The sequence below is a fragment of the Vicia villosa genome, linkage group LG1, assembly GCF_029867415.1.
Source record: "Vicia villosa cultivar HV-30 ecotype Madison, WI linkage group LG1, Vvil1.0, whole genome shotgun sequence".
NCBI classification, from domain to species: domain Eukaryota; kingdom Viridiplantae; phylum Streptophyta; class Magnoliopsida; order Fabales; family Fabaceae; genus Vicia; species Vicia villosa.
Genome location: NC_081180.1, coordinates 22,199,120 through 22,224,890, shown reverse-complemented (window position 1 = coordinate 22,224,890; position 25,771 = coordinate 22,199,120). Strand labels below are relative to the sequence as shown.

Below are 25,771 nucleotides of genomic sequence, written 5' to 3'. Positions count from 1 at the left end.
TTAAAGGTTTTCTTCTTCATTTTAAATTACTTTTAAAATATATCTTTTCATTTTTTATTATAAAAATTTGCTAACTTTTAATATAAAAACACAACAAATATAAAAAAAACATTAATAACGGGTAGAGGTTTAGTTTAACGTACGTCAACGACAATTATGTTCAATGGCATGAATCAGGCGCGTCAATGGCTATTTCACAATTCCACCTAAACTCAAGGGGCAATTACGAGATTCCACATAGTTATACATTGTGCTAAGTAATTTGTATTTTTTTGGTGCTAATCGTATAGGTCGAAGTCAGTCTCGAGGAGAGAGAAGAGGGTAGAGAGAGATTGAAGAGAGAAACTTCACGCTGCTACGTCAATGGCCGTTAGGGTTTCTTATTGATCCAACGAAAAGTGCGAAACTCAATCTCTTCACTGCAATTGGTTTCTCTCCCATTCTCCTTCGTCTCAAAACCCTAATTTAGTGTTACCAAGATTGTGTATTTCTTTTTTGCTTTGAATCTTGAGGAGCAGTGATGGGAGCGCCAACGCCGGAGAAATCACAGAGCAACGCTAGTTCGATGCAGGCAAGTAATTGGAAACGTTAAGCTTTTCCGTAGATGATAATTGATGCTTAATTTTACTATTCGGTGTTGTTTCGAGTTGGGACTTCAATTTTGTTAATTGAAGGTTTCTGGTGTACGCAGTTGCTACTTTTGTTGATTCATTAGGACTTATTTACTTTACTTTAACTCTGACCTATGTCCTTTTATAGTTTCGTTGAGTTGTTTCTTGAACTTGTGTAGGCAATTTATATGTTTTACTATAAGTGTAGCTATTTTCATGCAGTTATGGTTCCATAAATATGTGTAGCAAACCATATTATTCCACCTGAGTAAATTTTGTGTATCCTGAAAGTCGAAAGTGTGATATCTAATATCAATTGCCCCCTTTTAATGCTTGTTGGTTTTAATAGAATTGTTTAATAGGATTACGGTTTTCTTTATTGGCGTGTATTAGAGCTAGTTCATTTGATTTTAATTATGTGTTGGAAGCTAAGCTACTCAAATTTTAGGGGCACATGTGTATAATCATTATACTTATGTAATTAATGGAAGAACAGAGGGTATGTTCCTTTTCGAGTACGGTAATGAAGGATTACAATGAAAGCTAAATAAGATAGATATGATAACCAAAGAGAGGGGGCCAGCTCCCTACTCTCAACACCACTTTAAAATCGGCCTGTAAGGTGAGGGCAGCCCAAATTTTATGATAACTACACAAGCATTATCTCTAGGTAATGTTGGACTAAATCTACCCCTTCACATCCAACACATGAAGGTTTTGGAGGCTGCGAGAAAGACAATCCAAGGCCAAGATCACTTTTCTACTCCCATCACTTTTCTACTCACTTTCCGTGCCACCTTCTATTCCTTCCCAAGGCCAAGATCATTAGGCCCGTTCTTGTCTAATTTGTTTTTATTCTTTTTGCTGTAAATTTTCACAGCAAGGCTATTCTTTATACTGGGCCTAATAGTTTCTTTAAAAGCTTGAATGGAAATTGTATGTATACACTTTCGCCTAGAATCCAGGACATAGATTAATATGCTTTGTAATGAATGCATTTAATTATGTGGAGATTATCCCCTGGATTTTTATGAAGTTAAATATTGAACTCAAGGCAAAAGTTCTGTCATTGCCTTCCGGCCTCGTCATCCACTTTGAGGCTGTCAGGAGCTAGGCTCATGCTCTTTACTATTTAGCAATTAGACAAGGATCCAGTAGCACTGAAATGTTATTGTGAATTTTAGATAAACATCCCTGTTTGAGTTATGGATGAATTTCTTGATGCCTGATCTCAAGACTTCGGCTGCAGTTTGGTTGGTTAATACACAATATTCTCTTTTTGAAACTTTTACCTGTTACTGTTAAGATTTGGAATGCACTAGTTATTGTTTAATTTATAGTCTTCCCATGTTGTAAGGCTTGGTGGTCACTAAATTACACATCATTTTCTTCCCAAGCACTTATTAATACTTAATAGTCAAAATTCACACATTGTAATTAAGTTTTTATTATATTTTTATATCAGGCCTTACTAATCCTTGTAATACCAGCTTTTAATAAGTTGAGGGGTTTTGTGCCATTCTATAAACAAACTCATTTTAGGCCTTACTAGTTACTATCTCTTTTCTGTGACACTTGGGTCTTTTTCCATACACCACCCCTCACATTCGACAACATTGAGCTTGGTGCGTTAATATAAATAGTGGGTGAATCAAATTGATAGGCTTTGACGCCATATTCAGTGTTTTTTATTGAGCCTAACTAATTCTTATGTTGTTAAATAGCCTCTATAGTGGTGCTATACTATAGAGGAATTTGGACAAATCAATATTATTCTGCGATACGCCTTTTGCTACAAAATGTTAGCGGTGCTATACTATAGAGAAATTTAGACAAATCGATATTATTCTATGATATGCTATTTAGTACAAAATGTTAGCGGTGCTATAGCACTATTGCAGAGCGGAATTTTAACTATCCACTATTTTCTGCTATTTGCATTGTTTGCAAATGCTAGTTTCATTTTCCCTTCCCTGTATTTTTTTTTTTGAGTAAAAAGAAAGATATGCCTTAGCAAAATCATTATGATTTAGATTTCAGCTGTTTTCACAAGACTGAGCAGTTAGTCTGTTTGCATCCCCCCCATACCTCAATACTGTGATACAATTTTAGGCATATATAATTTCTTTCATGGAATGTGTTTTTATTGTTTCTATATTGCTATCGTCAGTGGTTGATAGGCATATATGATTGATTATTTTCTGTGATTGAGAGGCTTATATCAAAGAATACTTTATACTGATCTCTTTTCTAATGGGTTTTCAGCGGGTCAAGGTGTACCGTCTGAATGAAGATGGAAAATGGGATGACCAGGGTACTGGGCATGTAACTATAGATTATTTGGAGGTTTGTATATCTTTTTCGTGCACTTTCATATGTGATATAATGACTTGGTTATTAAGTTTATGATGAAACCCACTAAATACAGTGATGCCATTTGATTAATATGGTATACTATACAATGCTTTTTTTTGGGTTGAAGCTTTAATCTGTGACTGACATGACTACTTCAAGTATCTGCTTGACTTTCCCTTATGAAGTCGTTTTTTTTCAAGGTATATAATCATTCTTAGGTATAACTCACAGTGTGTGGTAAGTACTTAGTAATCCTAAGAATATTTAATTTAAAAATACACATCCCCTCTGATCTCGAAATACGCAACTACTAACACAACTTTTTAGAAAATAAAAATAGAAAATGTTTTCACAAAGTAAAAAGTACTGTACCTTATATTTTCTATCTCATTCTTAAAATAATTTTACATATCTTCAAAAAAACACTATCTAATGTTTCTATTCACTTTTATGAAAGGCAAAGGTGATTGAAGAAACCTAAAATTGATTTTGACATGATTGAGTGTTATCTACTAGATTTGCTTCTGCCTCCAAAATGTTCTTAATTTGAAGCTAGAATTTGGGGCTTTTGCCTCCACCAAACGTGATTTTTTATTCTCAAACTAATTGTTCAACTCATATTTACATCAATGTATAAAGTTATATAAATCACTTTATATTCAACTTACTTTAAACCAAAATCAATTTTGTAAAATAATTTTGTGCCAACCATAGAACTAAACCGCTTTATATATCTGTCCTTTGAAAAATGAATTTATAATACTTGTTTTTAAATCATTTTCTCCTTAGAGTCTAGTGAGTGTATTGATTTTACTGATGATCACTTCTTTCTTCTTATATCTGATTACTATTGCACCTCCCCTTTCCCAATGGCAAAATCAGTGTGGTTGATACTTCATAGTATTCAAAAGAGTAGATGTTGAATACACATATTACTTTATACAAATTTATATAATTTATTATAGCTGATTTTTATTTTTCAAATGGACAAACCTTGAGATTACCTGCATTCAAACTATATAAAATATCATACATCTTATAATACAGAGATCGGAGGATCTGGGCTTATTTGTTTATGATGAAGAAGACAATGAGACCATACTTTTGCATCGCATCAGTTCTGATGATATTTATAGAAAGCAAGAAGGTAAGTTGCAACTTTATACACTATCTATATATTACACACACACAATGGGCATTGCTATTCATCTACGCATGTGGACATTTATAGTTCATTGCGTTTATATTTTTGCTGGATGCTTTTGCTCCTCAGATTCAATAATTTCATGGAGGGACCCAGAATATGCCACAGAATTGGCACTTAGCTTTCAAGAGCCTAGCGGATGCTCTTACATATGGTAACAGAGAATAACTGCTGATTTTTAACTTTTTTTTGGGGTTTTGTTTGTGGATGCTTTAGATTGAGCTTAATTACCATGCTTGTTTCTCCAGGGACCATATTTGCAACGTCCAGAGAAATATGCATTTCAGTACTTTAAATAGTAAGTGACGTAGATTTTAATATCATTATTACCTCTGTAGGATGTGCCTTTTTGTGGCTTCCAAAAAGGACTCTTTTATGTTTGCATATTATTTAATACTGTTTCTTCTTGGACCAAAAAAGTTAGGCTGAAGTATTTGGCAAATGAAATTGTTACGTTAGTATTTTACCATTGCTTTTTGCTTTATTTGCCAAAGGAGACTATTTACTATTTCTAGCCCATGTCCGGCTGTTGTGGCTGTATTTTCTGTTGTTATTTATCAGGTGAGACATTTCAGAGCACTAACAGTGAGTTGAAGGAATTGCCCGCTGTTGAACTAACAACACTCCCTTTAATTCTTAAGGTTTGGCTATTGCTTTAACCTTCTTGCTTATTTTTGTGGATTTATAACATTAAATTCCATGTCCATCATATTTTTCTTCAATCTGTCTCTTCATTTCCAATAATTATTTTAGTCAGATAAAAACTGTTGCTTTGTGTGCTTTTAGCCTTCCATACCTTCTGTTATTTTCTCAAACTAAACTTTCTTTTGTTCCCGGGGAGACTTGATTTCTCAACTAACATTTTGGTAGTAGCAATAATTCTCTCTCCCTCTTTACTCTTATACGATCCATTAACTTGGTCTGCAATGCATACCTCTGAAGATATTTGCCAGTCTAACTTAAATATCAATTATTAAATTTAAAAACTCCCTCTAGAAGAGTTTCAGAAACTAAGAAAAGTGAAGGGAGAAACTGATCTGTATATTTGTGTACTGGTTCCATCTGAAGTTAATAGTTATGGCCTTAACATTTCTTTCTGGAAAAATGGTATTGGTTGGTTCAGCAATTTCAATATCATGACACATGCAGTTGTTAATGATTTCAGTTTTGGTTGATTGACCTGAGAGTTTTGCTAACAATATTCTGCGTTGGACCTTGTGTTGAAAATTCATCAAGAGCTAGCTAGGGGATGCCGTTGAAGCAATCTCTATTCAGTGTTGTCTTAGGATGGATTAGGGAATGAGAATGGGCTCAGATTTTAGCTTCTGTACATGATGAGGATAACAGTATAACTATATAAGTGAAGTAGTCTGTAGCATTTTAAGTGTATTTCTTCAATCTATCTGAATTAGAGACCAAATCTCTATATTAGATTATCTTGCTTTCACAAACCAAGTAAACAACTGCCATAATATGATAATATTATATCGCTGACGCTTTCTGGGTCAAAACATGTGAATGGTTTAGTATTTGACACCCTCCTCCTTATATTCGAGCCCTATGGGCTTAAAACCTGAACAATGCACTACCCACTCACCTTGTAATGTGAGTACGACACGAATCAATTTGATATTATGTCTTCAGCCCAGTGTTATCAAATATCCGCTATGGCGGATATACATGGTGGTTTTTGGGCTTGCCGCAATGATAAATATCGACCGATATTGCGGGTTTTTCCGCTAAAGGCACCACAAAACATCTGGTATGGCGGGATTTCGGCTCTCCTCCGCCATGGACCACCATTCGTCATCGACAACACTCCCAAAAAGCTAACTAAAAGGGAAGGACAGTTCAAGTCATTATATGGAATGCTTTGGTCATAAGATGATATGCAATGTTAACATCCATTCATGCCCAAGAGGACTTCTAGAGCATGATGTTATAAAAAAATTGTTAGTGATGCTGCACATTTGGCTGTAGAAGTGTTAGCGTAAACTTATTTATGATGATACCTGAACCTTGCTGTGTACATATGTAATTTAATGGTTTTTGTGTATACTGATTTTGTATTCATTCTCATCTAATAAACCGAAGTTTCATTCTCACTGTGTTGTTGCGTCTGAGATATTGATTTCTCTTCATTCTTATCCAAAAAAAATCATAAGTTCTTGGTACTGTTGAGTGTAATACAACATACATGGAATGCTTTTAGTTTGAATACTGTACTCCATATTTAAGATATTTGTTGATATTTGCATATAGAATACGAATATTTTCTAGAATATTCTTTAGTATATTCCTTAGTATATTCTAGAATCGGATAGAATCAGTATGTAATTAATACTATTGATCTGTAATTTTCTCTATATATATCATTTTCCGCTGTGCTATTCAACACATGGTTTATTCAAATGTCTTAGTCTTTTGTATCTTAACATGGTATCAGAGCGGGCCACCTACTATCAGGTTTCCGCTATCGGGCCACCCACCATTTATTTCCACGCTCCTGTTATCTAGTCCTGAGCGTGAGGGGGTGTGTTAAGAGTCTCACATCGGACAATATATGGCCTGAACATGTGCTTATAAACGGGGCAATCCTCACCCTACTAGCCAGTTTTGTAGGGTTGAGTTAGGCCCAACCACATTACTTAACAATATTTTTGGGTTAGTGACAGTTTGCTTTTATACATGAAACTTCAATATCATTTTGATTGATTTTGCTTTTCTGTTTGCAGACCATTGTTGACAGTAGCATTTCAGATCAAATACGAATAGCTGAGCTACTATCAAGTAATGTAAGCTGCCATTAACTTTGGGTATTTGTGCATACTTTGTCTTCAGATCATTCACTTTACATAATTTCTTGCTGTCTCGCAGTTGCTATTGATCTGTTAATCATTTAAGTTTCTATTTTTTGAGTATGACATAGTGATTCATGTGGTAAATCTAGGATATGACTTTTTTTTTTAATCCCGAGTGTCTCATGTATTGTCAAACTCACTTTATGATCTTTACATAGAAGGCATTAAATGCATGCATTAAATTTTTCAGTTAGCTTTATATGGTGGTATGATATGTAATGCAAGTGATCTTAGACTAAAGAATTCTTGGTTTCTTTGCATAGGATGTTGATTTTTGTACTGTAAGAAAGTCTTATCTATAACAAAATTACGGATGAATTTTTTACCAGTTATCATAGAAAATATAAGGTGGTGTATTTTTCTGCAATTATTTGCTAGGAAATGAATCTCATTTCCTGAAGATATTGTCTGTCATGTCACGGCTTTATATGGCACAACACTTGGGGCATATGCCATTTTGACGACGATTATCCTGTTAATTTCCAATTGTATTATAGGCCCAATGCATATTATTAATGTTTAGTGTCTGTGCATCATTAGCTTGGTTACATAGTGCTTTGTGTTTTCTTTTCCGTTTGTATTTAGAAGCCTATATATCACATCAACCATCTGTATGAAAGAGTCCCAAATAGACTCTGTATGCTTCTGTGTATATATATATTTTTTGTATATTATGATGTCCATCTTTTTCATTTGTGTTTATAATGCAGCAAGAATTCTTCCGGAAGCTGATGGGGTTATTTAGAGTGTGTGAAGACTTGGAAAACGTGGATGACCTTCGCACGATTTTCAAAATTGTCAAAGGGATCAGTTAGTATTCATGATTGCATCATTTTAATTTTGAACCCCTATTTTATCAATTTTTGTATTTATTATTCCTGTAACCTGTACTCTTGCAGTTTTACTTAATAGTCCACCGCTTCTTGAGAGGATTTTTAAGGAAGAGTTCATAGTGGACATTATTGGTGCCCTCGAGTGTAAGTGTATTCTTCAGAAATTAATTTTCCAATTGTCATATAAGTTTTTCTCATTCAGAGATCATAATAATATATTTCTGTTCTCTACCCGTCTTTCTTTTAAATTTATATGTTTTTGATATCTTGGTTGTTATAGCATTCCCTAACTGCTAATAATGGTTTCAGTTAAGAAGGATATACCATTGATTTAGATGGTTACATTATGATGTCTTCAGTCTTTTCTTCTACTTATTTTGATTGCTGAACCACCTGTTTTAGCAATATGCAGATGATCCGGAAGTTACTTGTGTTCAGCATCATCGTAAATTCTTAAAGGACCATGTTGTTTTTAAGGAGGTATTTTTCGCTCTTTCATTTTTAGTGTGCTGCAAGGTGGTGGGTAGATCTGAAGATGTGGCCGAATTTTTTTCCTAAACAGTACATTGTCTATTTTCTCTTGTAGGCCATACCTATAAAAGACTCCATTGCACTGGAGAAGATACATCAGACATATAGAGTTGGTTATTTGAAGGTTTGTCTCCTTTTAGAGACTTCTATTGCTGTCCCCTTTTCTTCTACAATGTGAACTTACCTTCTTTTTCCCATTTTCAGGATGTTGTGTTGGCTAGAGTATTAGATGACGCCACTAGTGCAACCTTTAACTCCATAATACATGCAAACAATGCCTTTGTAAGTTTTGATTATCAGAGAAACAAATTGTATCATTTAATATAGTGCTGTCTTTTGTTTTTGAGCGATCTGTTTTTTTTTCTTTCTTTCTAGGTCATTGCTATGTTGAAGGATGACAGTACATTTATCCAGGAGTTGTTTGCTAGGTTAAAATCATCTGCCACCTCTCAAGAATCAAAGAAGAATTTGGTAGGTCTTGATAAGATATCAGAGTGGTTTGCCTTTATAAACTCCATCCTTGTACTCTATAATGTAATTTTTAATAGGAGGGGTTGCATTCATAAGGTCTCATTTTTTTCCTTTAACTTTAAGGAATCAGATTAGATATTCATATTTATTCGTTGAAAATAAACCTTACGTATACTGACAGTGACACTATTTCCTTGAACAAAATATTCTGTTAAGTTTTCATCTTTCTTTTTCTTCCAAAGAAGTCTTGTTCATAAACACGCTCCTGAAGTCCAAAACAGAGTAACTTGTAATTACATGAAGAATTTTATTGCAATTAAGATACGGAGAGTGCTTTACTTTCTATCAAAATAAATCATTACTTTCTATCAAAATGAATAAAATTATCACATAATTAGGTTTAATGCTAGTGTGTTGCTTCATATCTTGTATTGTTATAATGAATAGATGTTAATGCTGCCTTGTTGGATGCTCATCAATCATGGTTTTCCATGGATTATTATTTTAAAAATAGTTTGTCTCTTATGTTGGACGAACAGGTTCATTTCTTGTATGAGTTTTGCAGTGTAAGCAAGAGTTTACAAATGGTCCAGCAGCTTCGGCTTTTTAGGTACGTTGACACAACCTGTTTTGCTGCTTGTCTTCCTTAAAAAAAATTGACCAACGTTGGTCAGTTGATTGTCTATTTTAACATACTATAAATTATCAAGTTTGTACTTGACAATTAGTAGCTTACAACAGCTGTCAGAGGAATCTTTTGATTTATAATTGTGAAAAATTATGTCTGTAATAGCTGCTTTTGAATAGAACTCATATAAATGACCTCTAACAATACTATTTTGATTTGGAATTGGAACACCGATACCCATTACTTTGTTTTTCCATTCATTCTACATTTTGGGTGTCTGTTTATTCCCATTGTTTAATAGTTTCATATTCTTTATGTTTGTAGGGATCTGATGAATGAAGGCATCTTTGACATTGTCAGCGATGTTCTGCAAAGTCAAGACAAGAAGCTTGTGCTAACTGGGTATTGATTCTTCCTTTTGTTGGTTGTCGTCTATATAAAATACAGTTGACTGTTATGTTTGTACACTCCTTTTGTGATTAATTTCTAATAGGAAATCATTGTGATGGTTGCAGAACAGACATCCTCCTTCTTTTTATGAATCAAGATCCTAATCTTCTGCGATCATATGTTGTTCGGCAGGAGGGAATTGCTCTTCTAGGACTCTTGGTATGCATTTTGTACGTAAATTGGATCATATTCAACTTTTTGTATATAAATAAGTCATTTATTTTCGGGATGACCTATGAAGCCCAAATTCTTGATACAGATACGACATGGAAACAGCTAGATTTTAGATGTCAAGATACAATAAAAATAGAATAAAATACTTAAATATATATATATATATATATATATATATATATATATATATATATATATATATATATATATATATATATATATATATATATATATATATATATATATATATATATATATATATATATATATATATATATATATATATATATATAACATAAATAGTCTAAAAATGATAATAAACATTCCCATTACCAAATATGATCAAAACAAATGACAATTTCATATTTTTTCGCACCCATTACGCCATTATAACATAGGAAAAAAATATCATTCGAACTTTCCGAAGAACATTGATGCATTGTTTGGTACGCATAAAAGTGGAGGGGAGGGCGCCTATAGCATCGGTGAAAACAGAACCATCCTCTGTTTGGTTTACCTGCAAAAGGCAAAGGAAAGATTGCATCGGTGGGTCCTACAAGAAAATTGACTTCTCCCCAAATTGGAGAGAAAATAGGAAAGAGAGCCTTTATTCAAAGTAAAAGACATCAACACCCATACTTTTGTGACTTTGCTCTCACACATTATATACAAGAAATATTTTTTTTCTTCATTTTAAATTTTTTTAATCAACTTCTCTAAACACAGGGACACGATAATTAATAGAATATGTAATATGTAATGTATTGCATTAAAAAAATTAAAATACTAATGTAGGAAATTAAACAATTTAAACAATTAAATTAAATAGGGTTCTTCACTTTCACTCTTAACAAACAATTAAAAATTCACCTCACTTTCTCGTCTTTTTCTTCTCAGTTTCATCCTTTTACTCTCTTTCCTTTCAATCTCTTTCCTTTCACTTTCTTTCCTTCAATTATTTTTTACATCCAAACGAAGGGTTAGGCTCCATTGAATGTGTCAGTCTCCTCTCCCTCAAAGAGAAGCCGCTGAAACAAAGACACAGAAGAAAAACAGATGAAACAGATATAGAGAAGCAGTAGATGCGAAGAGAAGTAACAAAGCACATAGAAAAAAAAGAAGAAAAGAAACAAAGTACACAGTGAGAAGACAACACACTCGTTGGACCTGTGCGACTAGACGTCAGTGAAAGGAGGCTGTGAGACACCGCACCGGTGGGATGGGTGGCAAACCCTAGCTTTTGATCAAAGGATTATGCATGTTTTTGGCTCCCGTAATCTATTTATATTTCACTTTATTTTTTTAATCTAAAAAACAAAAACTTTGGAATCCTCTCTTTTTATTGAAAAAACTTGTTTTTTTGGAGTTTGCTATATCTGTGCCAGCTATTCAACTGTATCACGTGTACAAAATAGCCATGTATCTCAAACATATCAGCCACATTTAAAAAAAAAAAAATTAAATTGCCTGATACTTCTTCGATACATGCCGGAGTGTATTGGACATGTATCGCTGTTGGATGTGATGTATGTGATGTTCCCTCTATACACTGTAACTCTGGATCATATTAGTAACTATGATTTTCATTGAAATTATCTTAATAATAGTACCTGGTACAGATCGTTTGGGTAGACCCAATTCTGACCGAAAATCTCTAGTTTTTGGAAACGAATAAGTGCGAGGTTTGCACTTTTGTAGCGTATCGATAGTGTAGTTTGTTATTAAACACCACTCCTTGCAGAAGATTCAATCTTCTGCATATCCAGTTGAGTTTATACAAAAAGAAAAGTCTCGCTATTAGGGGTAGACTGATCTAAGTGCAGTTGCAGAAGTCAGAACTACAATGAATTGTTTCAACTGATAATTACAACCATACCGAACTGAACTTAACAGATTCTGTACCAGCTGTTACACCAGTAGACATATGTTGCAATATACTCTAAATCCACCAAGCTGATCTGTTAGGTATCTAGTTTTGGTTTTTGGAAAGCTATTCCTACATTAATTATTGGTCATGCTATCATGTACAGGTTAAGGGAATGGTAACTGACTTTGGAGAAAGCATGCACTGCCAGTTTCTTGAGATTCTTCGAATTCTATTAGACTCAAGCACATTGACTGGACCGCAGGTACTTTTTCTGTATTTTTTTGTGCTTCTTATCTCAAACTTTGATCAACACTCCCTTCATTTTTTATTATAAGTCGTTTTGACACTTTCACATATATTAAGAAATGTAATGGTTGTTGTATGAAAAAGAGAAATCATGAAGAATTTTACAAAATTATCCTTAATTAGTGGTATGGAGAAGATAAATCAACAGAACTGGAAGAAAGAATAATAAATACCTAAGGGTATAATAGGAAAATAACATTAATGATTCGTTGTATTGTAAAATGACTTATAATGTGGTACTAATGTTTTTCTCAAGCAACATATAATAAAAAATGGAGAGTAATTTACTAATTTCAGTTCAATTTCTGGATATTAGTTGTTTTGCATTTTCATTTTTATAATGACTGTATTTATGTTTCAATTGGTACATCTCTTAGTTCGGTGTAATTTATATTGAACCTTTTTGTTTGTTGTGTTATTCTCTGTCTAATTTGGATGTTGCAGTCTGCTATCTTGAATTCTTAATCGGTTAAGGGGAGGGGTTGTTTTTATCATTTTCCGAGCTTGTCTTAATTTTACACCTGGAGTGGATTGGCTGTTTAATTGTCAATTGTCAGAGTTATGTTTTATATTATACCTCCTATTTACCAGTTATTGGAAAAGTTTGGCCCTTAAACCTTATGCGTGGTCTACAGATTTAAGTTTGTTTGTGCAGGTATGATATTTGAATGTTGAGTTGTATTTTATAATGTATCTGCTGATTTGTTGGAAAAAGTTGTCAGTTAAACTTTCACGTAAGATGGAAGTTTTTTTCTATGCTGGTAAGAAATGTATTTCTGCCTTGGTTTTGTTGACTGCTTTAGTTTTATCTGACAGAGGGACACTATCATTGACATCTTCTTTGAGAAGCATTTGGGTCAACTTATTGAGGTTATAACGGCGTCATGTCCCTCAGACAATATTGCCGATGCAAGTAGCACATCAATAGGTCCTGGACAAGGTGTTCGGTTTCAGCATGGAACAAAACCGGAGATATTATCAAACATATGTGAATTACTATGCTTTTGTGTCCTTCATCACCCATACAGAATAAAGTATTACCTTCTTGCTCTGCATTAATCAGATTGAATTCCATTCTATTACTCAGATTTTTTTTGATCATGGATCTCTTATTGCTGCTTTCAGGGGTAATTTTCTTGTCAATAATGCAATTGAGAAAATTTTACTACTGACACGGAGAACAGAAAGATACTTAGTTGTCTGTGCTGTCCGGTTTGTTCGAACTGTTCTCTCCCGCAATGTAAGTTTTAACATTCGGGCACTGTTCTTTGTAATAAAATTCAGGGAAATTATAAATTGGTTGAAGAAGAAAAGGATGTTACTGGGTATCAGTTTTTTTGTCAATAGCGCAGCTTCACAGGCAGCACATTATTTTGAGCTAGATATTTTGTAGCAAAGATGAGAATGTTACGTTGGATGTGTGGTAAGACTAGATAAAATAAGATTAGAAATGATAATATTAGAGTGTTGGGCCCAAATAGTGGAAAATAGACTTAGGTGGTTTGGGCATGTAGAGAAAAGACCTGTAGATTCCGTGGTAAAAAAAGTAGGTTAGATGGAGAGAAATCAAACAACTAGAGGTAGAGGACGATCTAGAAAAGCTGTAAGAGAAATTATTAAGAAAGATCTCGAGATTAACGATTTGGATAGAAGTATGGTCTTGGATACAACATTTTTGACGAAAGTTGATCCATGTATCGGATCACACTTGGTGGGATAAGACTTGGTTGCTGATGTTGTTGCAATATCTTTTTCTTAAGGACCAATGTTCTTTTAAGAACCAGAATAAATGTTATTTATACTATCAGCCGAGTTCATTTCTCTACTTTACATGCATCTTCATCTGACAATTCCAAGTTTAACCTGCAGGATGAGCATATGATAAATTATTTCGTTAGGAATAACATTCTCAAACCAATTATAGATGCCTTTATTGCTAATGGTAATCGTTACAATCTTCTCAACTCTGCTGTTCTGGAACTTTTTGAGTTTATTCGAAAGGTATTAAACTTGATGACTATTCATTTTGGATCTTAAATTCCTCAGCTAAAACGTTACACTGACAATGTTGTATCGTGTAGGAGAATCTGAAATTATTGCTAAAACATCTAGTTGATTCTTTTTGGGGTCAGCTGGTAAAATTCGAGCATTTGGCTTCAATTCACTCGTTGAAAGTAAAATATGAGCAGGTAATTGTTTTCCCTACATGATTTCCGGGCATTAATTAGCACATAGGTTTGAGTTGACATGCTTGCTTGCAGTGTGTGGATAATGGTGGGACAGATGCTGCTGCGGTAGTGGACCTTCGAAGACGAATTGATGAGCGTGCTGTGGAGAGAGAAGAGGAAGAACGATACTTTAATGAGGACAGGTACACGTCGTCTTTCTTTACTATATAAATGTTTTATTTTTATGCATTTGTCATGGAGTCTCTGAACATGGGGGAATTTGATCAGTGACGAAGAGGATGCAGCGTCTGCATCTGTTTCACGTGAGCCTAAAGGTCATCAACGACCTATTCTTTCCAATGGAGTTGCTTCAAACCATCCGCAATCAAGGTAGACTTGTCTAATTTATTTGTTCATTTTTCAGAAGTCCATATGCAATAAAGTGTTTTCATGTTGATTTTCAGTCGAAGGTCACTGGTCGACTATGAAGATGACGAGGATGATGAAGATTATAAACCACCACCAAGAAAGCAGAAAGAAGCATCAGAGGAAGATGAAGGGATACTGGAGTCTCTCAGGCTTAAAAGGAAACTTCCTTCAAAGGATAAAGAGCCCGAAGCTGCGAAGAAGCAGAAGTTAACGAAGAATTCAAAATCTAAAGAAAGTGTTTTTGCTGCGTTGTGTTCAACATTGAGCCAAGCTGTGCTGCCCAATAAGAAATCTGTAATCAATATTCATAAAGATGATCACACAGTTGAGGGAGATGATCACAAAGTTGAAGGGAGGATGAGTTCTAGTGAAGACAATCAGGAAGAAAGACAAAATGATTCTAGAAGCAGCTCTGATGATAGCAACATAGGAGGAGCTGAAGATAACCCCGAGGAGAAAGATACTTCAGCCTCTAGAAGCTTTTCTGATTGTTTGCATGCAAAATCAGATAACATACAATTGAGCGGCGATGAATGCCCACTGGTTCCCCCTAAATCGTCGCCAGAGATGGCTGTAAATGGATCATAAGCATCTACAATCATTCATGAAGGCAGATTGTTTATTCGTATAAATTTGCTGGTGGCCGAGTTGTTGCTGACTATCAAAGAAGCATGCTTTGTAAAACAGAAAATTTACCTTAAAGGGTGTAAATTTTGGTTATCCGATGCATCGAGGGTATGTGGTCTGGAGGTAGTACTGTACAGTACCACATTGGTGGGAGAATATTAATGCAGAAAAGTGGTTGTTGCTTTCACATAACTTTTCTGAACAATAGTTCTGTAATTTTCTCCTCTCCAAACTTTTCCCCTTCCAGCTCATTTATTTACTTTTATAGTTTTTGCCGGAGGACCCAATGTGTGTATAAGAGGCGATATTTTTATCATTATTCCTCTTTGCAGTTATTTGACCTTAATGATAGGGGGCGCCAATATTTGCCCTTCACAGGTTTTTCTGATGTTTTCCCTCCCTTTTTTCCATGCAGTCTGTTTCTAGGGCCATTATTTATGAATGTATCAGGATTCCAAACCATTGTAAATCTGTATGTAACTGTTGCGTATGCAATGGTCTCTCTACAGTTCTTCCATATCATAGTTAGATTTATATTTCGCTTTCATGCGTTAGTTTTAGGGGTTTATGATTCATATGTCCATTTGAAGCTGAAACTACAGTTCTGTAACTGTGTGGTTAATGTTATATTTTTCAGTTGTCTTGTCATAACTGCCTAGTGACAAATTAAAAGCCCGGCAAACTCATTGTGAGTCTCCGGTTTTCAAGAACTAGTTAAAGAATTGTAGAAAGTGTCATGTTGTCATTCAGTGTGGTTGATGTATTTAGTGTATTCATTGGTCGAATTCTTTTTTCTGGTTGAGCTTAAGGAAAAAAATACACGGGAAGCTTAAGTTGTACTTGTGGCAATTGTTTTGTTGGAATGCACCCAAGAAAATATGTTGTGACAAATTTATGTTTTAAAATTGTTACAAGTTTCCATTTAAGGGAATGTTCAGCGTTCTCATCATCTTTATGATTGAAATACAGACATATCATTCTAACATCATTCTAAAAATTACTACATTTTGCATGAATTCAGTTTTATGATATGGATGATTGTTTCTAGCATTTAAGATTCTACGCATTTGTTAAATTGTTGATCAGTGGATTAAGATTAAATGATTCACATTTAAATTTGGTATAGAATAAAAAACAACATATCTCATAAGCTAAATTTCAGATTATGAGTCATGTGGATAACAAATATGTTTAAAACAGGATACTCTAGGATACAGCCGAATTTTTTTGCTAGAGATTCGTCATTGACTAAACTAATGATTATTTTGCATTTAAGAACATAATTCAAAGAATAATTTTCAGAAAATAATATTTGAAGTTAATAAGTATGAATGCCAAATAGACGTTTAATATGATTTGAAGTTTTTTTTTTTGATAAGTTTGTAATGTTTTTTTTTTTTAAAATTTAACGGTAAAAAACTTAACTCATATCATTATTGAATACATGTTAGTGCATAATACAATTGTGAAAACTAGCAAGAGGTGGATAATAAAATTGTGAAAACTAACAAGAGATAGAATTACCTATGCCAAAATATGAATAACCTCATTAGCTTGTCTCCTAATGAACTTAACATGCGAGTTCCTAAAAAAAAGTGCTAATAAGCGATTACTTTCGAGTGTAATAGCACCCAAATTAGAGTCATTTGGTTGCTGATTTATCAAATTATTCACAATGTTTTTAGCATTTAACTTAAAATTCATTAAATCGAACACAAGCTCATGAAACCATTTAATGGTTGTCAACAGGCCTAGAGCTTCCCCTACATCTACATCGGTAATAGGGAAGAACCACTAAGTTCGAGTTGCAATAAATTGACCCTTATCATCTTGAATGCAAGCTCATATTCCTACCTTATTATTAGTAAAGGATGCGTCTATGTTGTATCTGAGACGACCAAACGACGATTTGCTCCACTTAACATCCGAAGATCTCAGAGGTTGATTGTTATTACTCGATTAAAGATTTTGTGCATTCCTACATCCTGTTAACAAATGAGTAGCTCGACTACGAATAATATTCGAAGAGTCTTCTATTTGGTTCCTGATTTAATTATCTCTACATTTTCAAATACTCCACAAACTGGTTGAGAATATTGCTTGTCGATCTTGATTTGTGAGTTGTAAAAAAGAAAATGCTATTATAGCAAAAGAGGAGTTAGCGTCCACCAGCTGCTGCAACATAGGCCCATATCCGCTTTTTCCTAGCACTCGATATTCTTTGGGCAATATAAAAATAAGAGTTTAACATCTTGAACACTTTCGCCGCAAATACCATAAAGAGAAGAACATTAGACGCCTTTATATAAAGCGCAATCTGATAGACACACAATTCCTTCATAATCGCCAAAGGAATTTTTTAACCCTCAGAGGGGCCTTGATTTTCCATAGAAGCTACCACTTCTCATTGATTCTAACATGTAATGTATCAATAGCATCTTTAATACAATAACAATAAACACTGCGAATTGAAAACCTTCCGTTCTTTTGAAGCCTCCATAATAACTTATCCTCGTGAACTGCTTCAAACATTGGCGTGCTAAGAACCTTTGTCGCTTCAACCTCCCTAATAAGAGTATAAATATATTTTGAGTTCCACTGCTTGGTATCACTATTTAACGTATCTTTGAGTTCCACTGCAAGGATTATTCAAAGAAATGTTATCATGTAACCAATTTTGACCCCAAATCAAAATGTTTTCCCCTGATCCAGTACCCCACTTATACTCACTCTGAACCACAAACTAAGAACTCTAAATACTCCTCCATACATAATTTGGGTTGCGCCAATCAAGAAAATCAAACTTAGGAAAATACCTTGCCTTGAAAAGACGGGAGACCAAGTTACCTGATTTTGCCATGAAGTTCTAAGCTTATTTACTAAGCATAGCATAATTAAAGACACCCAGGTTTTTGAAACCCATACTGCCATCATTGTTGGGCATAGAAAAATGGTCCCAAGATAGCCAATGAATGCATTTTGCCTAATTTTGATTATGACCCCACCAAAAGGAATTCATCATTTTCTCATTTTCATCACTTAAGGAGGATGACAATAAGAACACACTCATTACATAAGCCAGAATATATTAGAGAACTGATTTTATAAACGTCTCCCTCCTTGCTTGAGAATAACTCCTACTAGGTAACCCAAAAAGGTAACCCACTAAGCCTCGTGAGGGTTCAAATGGGCAATAGTGGTATGCAATGAAATGTTCACGAACATTAAACACCACAATTTTGCACTCGAGATAGCTTAGAAATTGTTCCGTTGTGGAACCAGAGTTGGTCGGTAAATGGGGATGTTGAGCTAAATGCAGTGGTTATGAGCTTTCGTAGCCGTAAAGAGGAAACTAAACTACAAGGTTAGAACTCTAACACTCATGTTAGTAATAGAATGAAAGTGATGCATGAATGAAAATGAATTTGAATGCTTGCGAAATGACACACTTTCCATCTTAAATAGGAAAAAAGGGTTGACAACTAAAAGCGTGGAGTGAAGCGTGGATCACAGTCAACTGTCAGATGGATTTAAACGGTCAACAGAGCTTCTAAATTCGAAATTGCCTCCTCAAAGGGGGAACAGACTCTACCTTTTTGCGTTTGACTTCTTCCGCCTTGATATTAGGCCTTTATATTTGCGCATTGTGGACGACCCAATATAGTTGCCTCCTTAGCCCTTGTTTCTGCGTTGCAAGACAAGGATGTGTGACATGCGCTCCTACCCGGCCACTTAATCCAAGGACATAGAAGTCATTAATGTGACATCATTGTCTTCGAGAACTAGTTGTTTAAATTATTTCCTTGTAATGGATAACATTTTATTAGGAACGACTAACACGCTCCTACGTTAGTTGATGATGGTGTTTTAACTTCTATAGTGCACTTGAGTACTTTGAACAATTTTTGAGGAAATCTCAACCAATTAAGGTCTACAATAGATCGTACGATCCTTAGTGGATGAGTAGCTTATAAGAGGTTTCTAAAGCGTCATTTTGACACTTTCTACTATTAGCAATTTGCAAAATATTTTTATTCTACTTTCATTGTCATATCTTCTTTATGAGCTTTCCTGCTCTAAATTTGGTTAAGTTCATACGATTTTTATTGTCGATAGTGGGCATGCATATTTGAATGATCCATCTTTTCTAAGATAAATCTAACATTTTTCTTTTGATTTTACTCCATGTTCTGGGGTTTTCAGAATATTAGGCATTTAATATCTCTGTTTCTTTATCGAGAGGTTTATTCTCTTGTTGGCATTTTTTACTAGGAGTGCTTGTGTTAGAACTTTCTTGCAAGACATATCTTGTCCATATTTGGATTTTCCCCTTAGAATCATTAACCTTGGAAATTGCATTAGCATCGACTAAGAAGATGAGTATAGATATCTCATTCGAATGGGTGGATCAGAATATACTAGGGGACTGGTTTTGCTATCGTTCATGAGTATGTCTTAGACCAGGCTTTGATTGACGTGGATCCTTTGTATGACTGGGGAGTGTTTTCCATTATATGGAGATAAGAGTATATGTAACCAATAAGATGGGTATGCCATCCCCTTCCATGAGCTCTTATTCTCACTCATATGCTTTGGTATTCCTTTTAATGAGTTCCAAGTTAGTGTTATGAACCACTTCCTAATCGCCGCTTTACAGTTGCATCCGTAGAGTTACGCGTCTGTCAAGGTTTTCGAATATTGGTGTGAGTACAAGGGGGTAAGATGACCATGACGTTGTTCTTCCATCTCTTCAAGACTCAAAACAATCCAAATTTAGCGTAGAGTTCAAGCTTGCTTTCTTTGAGGTAGAACACCATATTCTTTGAGACCTATTATAACAACATGAAGAATTTCAAAGATATCTTCTTCTCTGTTACCTCTCTTACATAAGAAATTCACACAAATATTTGTAAACTAGAACCTGGGCCTCATCATATGTGCATGAATTTATTCTGTAAGTACTAGAGTTAGAGTCACTTCTTGACAAGGGTGGAATCCTATGTCTACAAGGAGGAGGACTTGTAACAAGAAGAGTTATACTTAAAGAAGAAAATGATGGCCTTATGCAAGGAGCTTGGCTATGTTAGTATTATTATTCCACTTGACACGGTGTCGAGAAAATGGTTGAAAGCGTTTATTTAAACTTACTGGATGGTGGAGGCCAAATCTGAGGAGAGGAAAACCATCTTTGGTAAGTGACATATAAATCTCAATTTTGTAGATTTTTTTCTTGAACTACCCTTCTTTTGTCGTCTCCCTTGTTGATTGATAAGATGTAATTAAGAGTGAATAAATAATGCGGAAAATGAAGAGGGACCTTTGAGTTACCTCTCTTCTGGAAAGTGTCCTAAGTACTTTGTCTACTATGGATGCTTCTACATTGGGTACACCCGTCGGTCCAACTGTTTTAACTACTCTCCCTTGGTTAAATAGAAGTTCGGGTTTCTTCTCACTAGGCCGTAATAGATGATGTTTTACCTTAGTCGCAACCAGAGGGTGAGAAGGGTCTCAATTCCATCCCCGAACTTGAAGAAATTCAGGATGAGAGGCCTCTTACCAAACTTCCTCGACTCAAATCTGTATGAGGGAAAACTTCATTTTGAGTGGAGCCATCTCCCGTGCTACTAGCTTCTTCTTCTTGAGGAAGACTAGGGAGTTCCGGTCCTATATTTTTGATGAAGATTATTCCTACTTATCAAATAAATTTATAGGAAGCTCGGTTGATTGAATCAACAGAGTTGGATTACCACACCGACCCAACATCACCCGTCTTGGCTTTAGAGGCTGCTAGACGGAGGGAAGTCTTCTTGCACGACCATTTTCCAAAAAAGAGAGATATGATAAAATAACAGGTTGATGCCTTCACTATTAAGATAAATCAGTGGTTTGAATAAATCTGAGGGACTTTTGACTTATTTTTGGTTACAAAGGCCCTTGTGGAGTCCTTTAATTATCCCGACACCTTGGTTAAGAAGGTGAAACTGCTTGCTCAAGAAGTGACGAAGAATAAGGAGAATTTGGAGTTTGCTCCATCTTCATCAAAGGTGGAAGTCACTTTAAAAGAAGCAAATTGTTCCTTGGAGCCTGCATAAAAGAAGATAGAAGAGCTTGAAAAGTCACTGACGAAATCCCGAATGGGTCACAAAAAGTATGAGGACAACCTCCGTGAAAGGCGCCCTGAGAATCTTGCCTTGTATAAGGAGTTGGAAAATAAGAATAAGATAGTTATTCTATTCACCACGACTCCTTTTTTAGGGGGAGGGTGTGCTTTTACCCGACATATGTAAATAAAATGGATAAGTAATATTTTTTGTTCCTGCACTATATATTTTAGCTTGCTACTCACCCATATTTTTACCTTTTTTATAGTATATTTCTCGTCCCGAGTTTTTTTCTCTAGGACTCGAATTTTTCTATGAAGCTGTGCTCGAATTTAATTGAATGTCTCGGGGGACCATGCCATGCCAAGGGTTTATACCCCTTTCTTTCCCTTGGTGAAAACATGGGCCAAGGTTAATGTATAGTAGACTCACTACTTCCTTTGGAGTGGCTAGCTACCAAGAGAGGGGTAAACCAATATTTTCCACTTTGTGCCTTGATTTCATTGTGCATGTATTGACATCACGAGGTTTTAATTGCTTTAGTAATACACTTGTGACATCTGTGAAAAAACCCTGAGTCTTTTTGATGCATCTTGATTTCTTTTGGTCGTACCCTGAACTCATCGCCACTTTTCATAATCACAAGGAAAATAGATAGTTTAGTAGAAATTTATTATTTCTTTAATTAAATAACTTACTAAATTATAGTAATGCATCATTGATTTTAAAAAAGAACTAGATTAAGATAACCAGGAGGCATAGCCACTACTTATTGGCCATCGGGGATATGGTGGATGGATTTGACTTTATTCAAATCAACTACTTGTATTCGGATGGTCAAGAAGATCCGCCTTATCTATAGGAGGATGAATAGCCATGTCTTAAATTCTCGGACTAGGGAGGCTACATTGATCTTACGAGCCTTGCCTTCACTTTCTTTTTGGTCCTCCTGCAAATCCTTATAGATCTTCCTCGTCCTAAATAGACCAGAGCTTATTGTTACCAGCTTTCGCAAAAAAACTTGAGTACATGATGTCACAAAAGTTGTCGCCATTAATAAGTATCACGAGAGACGTCAAAGTTAATGATTGTTAATGTAATTACTATAGGGAATATCTTGTTTTAGATCCCCATAATTTTATCGCTGTCGCAAAATCAGAGGATTGGCTTCTCCATCCCTTTGGTCAAAGTGTTCCCGCCTTTTTTTACCGATGGCTATCAACTCGAAAATCTTCCTCTTCACCATCCCTTAGGATGGATTCCTAGACCTTGGGGAACCACTAGTGGTGGAAGTTATGTATTTACATTTCCCCTTATGTCCTTCTTCCCCATTGCTGGTATGCTTTCCCTTGCCTCGAGAAACAACTTCGACAATTTTCTTAGGAGATTTCTCCCTATGGTTCGAGCGCTTCTTCTTCGAGGAGTCTTCCCGAGTTCTTTTTCAGTCTGTGATGTACTCAGCTAATAGTCCCTTCTTAATCAGTCCTTCAATTGTATCTTTCAATTGGATGTCATCGTTCATATTATGGTCGTTACTCTTGTAGAAAGAACAATACTAGAACTTTTTTGTCAGGGAAGACTCTCTAATTAGATACGAGTTATTGATTCCAATTTCTTTGAACTATGTGTTTGCATATTATTTCTAAATTTCTATTATGAAGTGTTCAGAGGATTATAATCATCAAATATGTGGATTTATGCTCTCCTTCTTCTTTATGCCTACCAACATATGTCTCTGATGGCCGGCCAAACCCAATGTTCCCCGACCCTTGGTTGATTCTCATGGCCAAAAGTTTCTCCTCATAATTAATGCAAAGTTGCACCATACTATGAAAGTATTTCAAACTATGGGCTTGCTTGAGCCCTAAATTTTCTCTAAACATGTGGTTGACCTCAATCCTCTTTCAAAAACCCGACACTTCAATCCTTTATTTTTGCTCTCCATGACAATGACCACTTTAAAAAAGCTGCCAATATATTTGTGTAGGGTCTCCTTATTTCCATGACTAATCCCACTGAGGAAAACCAAGGTAGTGGTTTGATGCTTTCACGAGGTGAAATAGGTGGTAAAGACTTCAAAGAGGTATTTCCATGAGTTTATGCTTATACCTAAGAGGATTTTATACTAAGCCATTGTTGATAAAGTTAAGGTTAGTGAAAAAAACTTGCACTTTACAACCCCATTAGGATGGTAGTAGTCTAATCGATTGTCCACGTGCTTGTTGTGTTTGTATGAATCCCTGGTTTCATCATAGTTTTAAATCTTGTAAGGTTTCTCTAGAAACCTCATAATTATTCTCCCGTGGATGCAGCCGCATAGGGAATTTCTCTTCAGCTCCGGGACTAAAACATTTTGTTCATATCTATCCCTTCTATGAGAACAACAACTTCCTTAGGAATGTGACTGAAGCTCCCCCCTTTATGACTAGGGGAAGAAGTATGATGTATTCGATGGTGGCAACGACCTATTGATCTTGGAACTTCCCTCTACGGCATCGTCACTATAATAGAGTCCGATTCTGGAATGACTACTTTATTTCTTTGGGAGGCAACTTCCTGTGTCGAGTTTTTCTTCGGGCTAACATGTAGTATATTCTCTTCAATTATGAATAGCCTTTTTTGCTAGGTTTGCAAATTTTGCTACAACACCATGTTGTATACACTGTTCACTAGATCGTTTGCCCCTGCACACTAAGGTTATCCTACAATAGAGGAGAGATAAAAAACATTTCTTGTCTAAGTATCATAGGAAATTATAGAGGTTTAATTGAGGGTTTTCCAAGAAATTATTGCACGGATTCATGGAACATTTGTTGTTGAAATACACCTTGGTCTGCTCTAGGTTGAACGTGATCTTATTGCATAGTAATGTACACAGATGTTACTAAGACTGAAACATATACTCTTTGAGAAAGAGGTGCTGGATCTTAAGCACCTTCAACAGAGTCGACAATAACTTTTTTATCGAACAACGGAGCAAGTTGCTTTTGAAGCCACCGTGGTTAATGGATCTGAGAGAGGATTTGGCAAAATGAAGTTGGAATTCGAGAAACATTTGTGGGAAGCAGAGATCTATACTTCGAGTGGAGGATATATGAACTTCTAACAAATGTGATCAAGAATTTGAAAGGAACAAGAATTAGATTTTGATTCCTACAGATAGTGCAGATGTTGTGTAGTGGAACTAGAGTTGATTAGTAAACGAGGATGAATAACTTGCTGAGTGGTTATGAGCTTCCAATGCGATGAAGAGGGAGATAACCTACATGGTTTGAAGGTTAAAAGAAACACAAGAAATGGGGAATTGAATTGGGTTTCTTGATTTAAAGCTTTTTTGTGAACCCAAATACAAACAACACAAAGCTAACAATGATAAAGAAAACAAGTGTTTTATTCTGGTTCACTGTTAACTAGGCTACCTTCAGTCCACCCACGAAGGTGATTTTTACTTATCACAAGGACTTGGTCCACTAATAAAATCTCTGATTACAACCGCAAAGGCTACCTGTTAATGCCTTCTCAAGGATCCTGACTAACTTGAGTCCCTCAAGGAAATTAACTCAAAGACTACCTGTTAATAATTTCTTGAGTATTCTAACTGAACCCTTAGTTACTCAAGGAATTTAACCATATTTATAAAGAATGAAAGCATTCAAAATATCTTGATTGTTGCTTCATTAAAGAGGGAGATATACTCCTTTAATGACTAAGATGAGCTCTGACGTATATTAAATATACTAGTGCCAGCCAGTTTTCAGTGTGTCCTTGCGATGAGTTTGTGGACTAGCTTCTTCACCTGAACTTACTAATTAATGACGAAGAGCATGGGGAGGCTCATATACCATCTCAAGGTTGAATATGAATAAGGTTATCCTTTAAGGTCTGATTATGGTGACAAAGATCGTATGTAGAAGCTAGCTTAGATGTCTATTAAGACACTTTCCTTGCCATTAGATTCCTCATTGGTCAAAATCACTATCCTTTTGTTCACCATGATGAAGGAAGAACGCAAAAACAATACTCGGGTTGATTGTTCTGGTAGTGACCCAGGTCAATTTTACCAGGCCACGTGGTGGACGCTAATTATATCTGTAAAAGTACAAATGTGTAACAACGCCTAGTAGATAAGGTATGTTAAAGGCTTTAGGGTGATTA

General features: G+C 35.2%; 1 protein-coding gene across 1 annotated transcript; it reads left to right on the top strand.

The window, feature by feature from the left end:
* Nucleotides 1-266: 266 nt before the first annotated feature.
* On the top strand, nt 267-16,032 carry LOC131631039 (uncharacterized). Its single transcript, XM_058901798.1, has 24 exons — nt 267-571; nt 2,877-2,957; nt 4,014-4,113; nt 4,240-4,324; nt 4,419-4,468; nt 4,732-4,811; nt 6,906-6,965; nt 7,742-7,841; nt 7,931-8,008; nt 8,277-8,344; nt 8,451-8,519; nt 8,600-8,677; nt 8,771-8,866; nt 9,406-9,476; nt 9,819-9,896; nt 10,010-10,103; nt 12,149-12,247; nt 13,108-13,325; nt 13,417-13,531; nt 14,161-14,292; nt 14,373-14,480; nt 14,553-14,662; nt 14,748-14,849; nt 14,924-16,032. Exons 1-24 carry the CDS (start codon nt 521-523, stop codon nt 15,474-15,476), a joined length of 2,676 nt encoding a protein of 891 aa, XP_058757781.1. The 5' UTR covers nt 267-520; the 3' UTR covers nt 15,477-16,032.
* The last annotated feature ends 9,739 nt before the right edge of the window (nt 16,033-25,771 follow it).

Bases quoted from the DNA above. Each gene is read 5' to 3' on its own strand.
- LOC131631039 (XM_058901798.1), top strand. From the start codon at position 521: ATGGGAGCGCCAACGCCGGAGAAATCACAGAGCAACGCTAGTTCGATG. The intron at 572-2,876 runs GCAAGTAATTGG...ATGGGTTTTCAG, and splicing joins GCAACGCTAGTTCGATGCAG to CGGGTCAAGGTGTACCGTCT. The intron at 4,469-4,731 runs GTAAGTGACGTA...GTTATTTATCAG, and splicing joins GCATTTCAGTACTTTAAATA to GTGAGACATTTCAGAGCACT.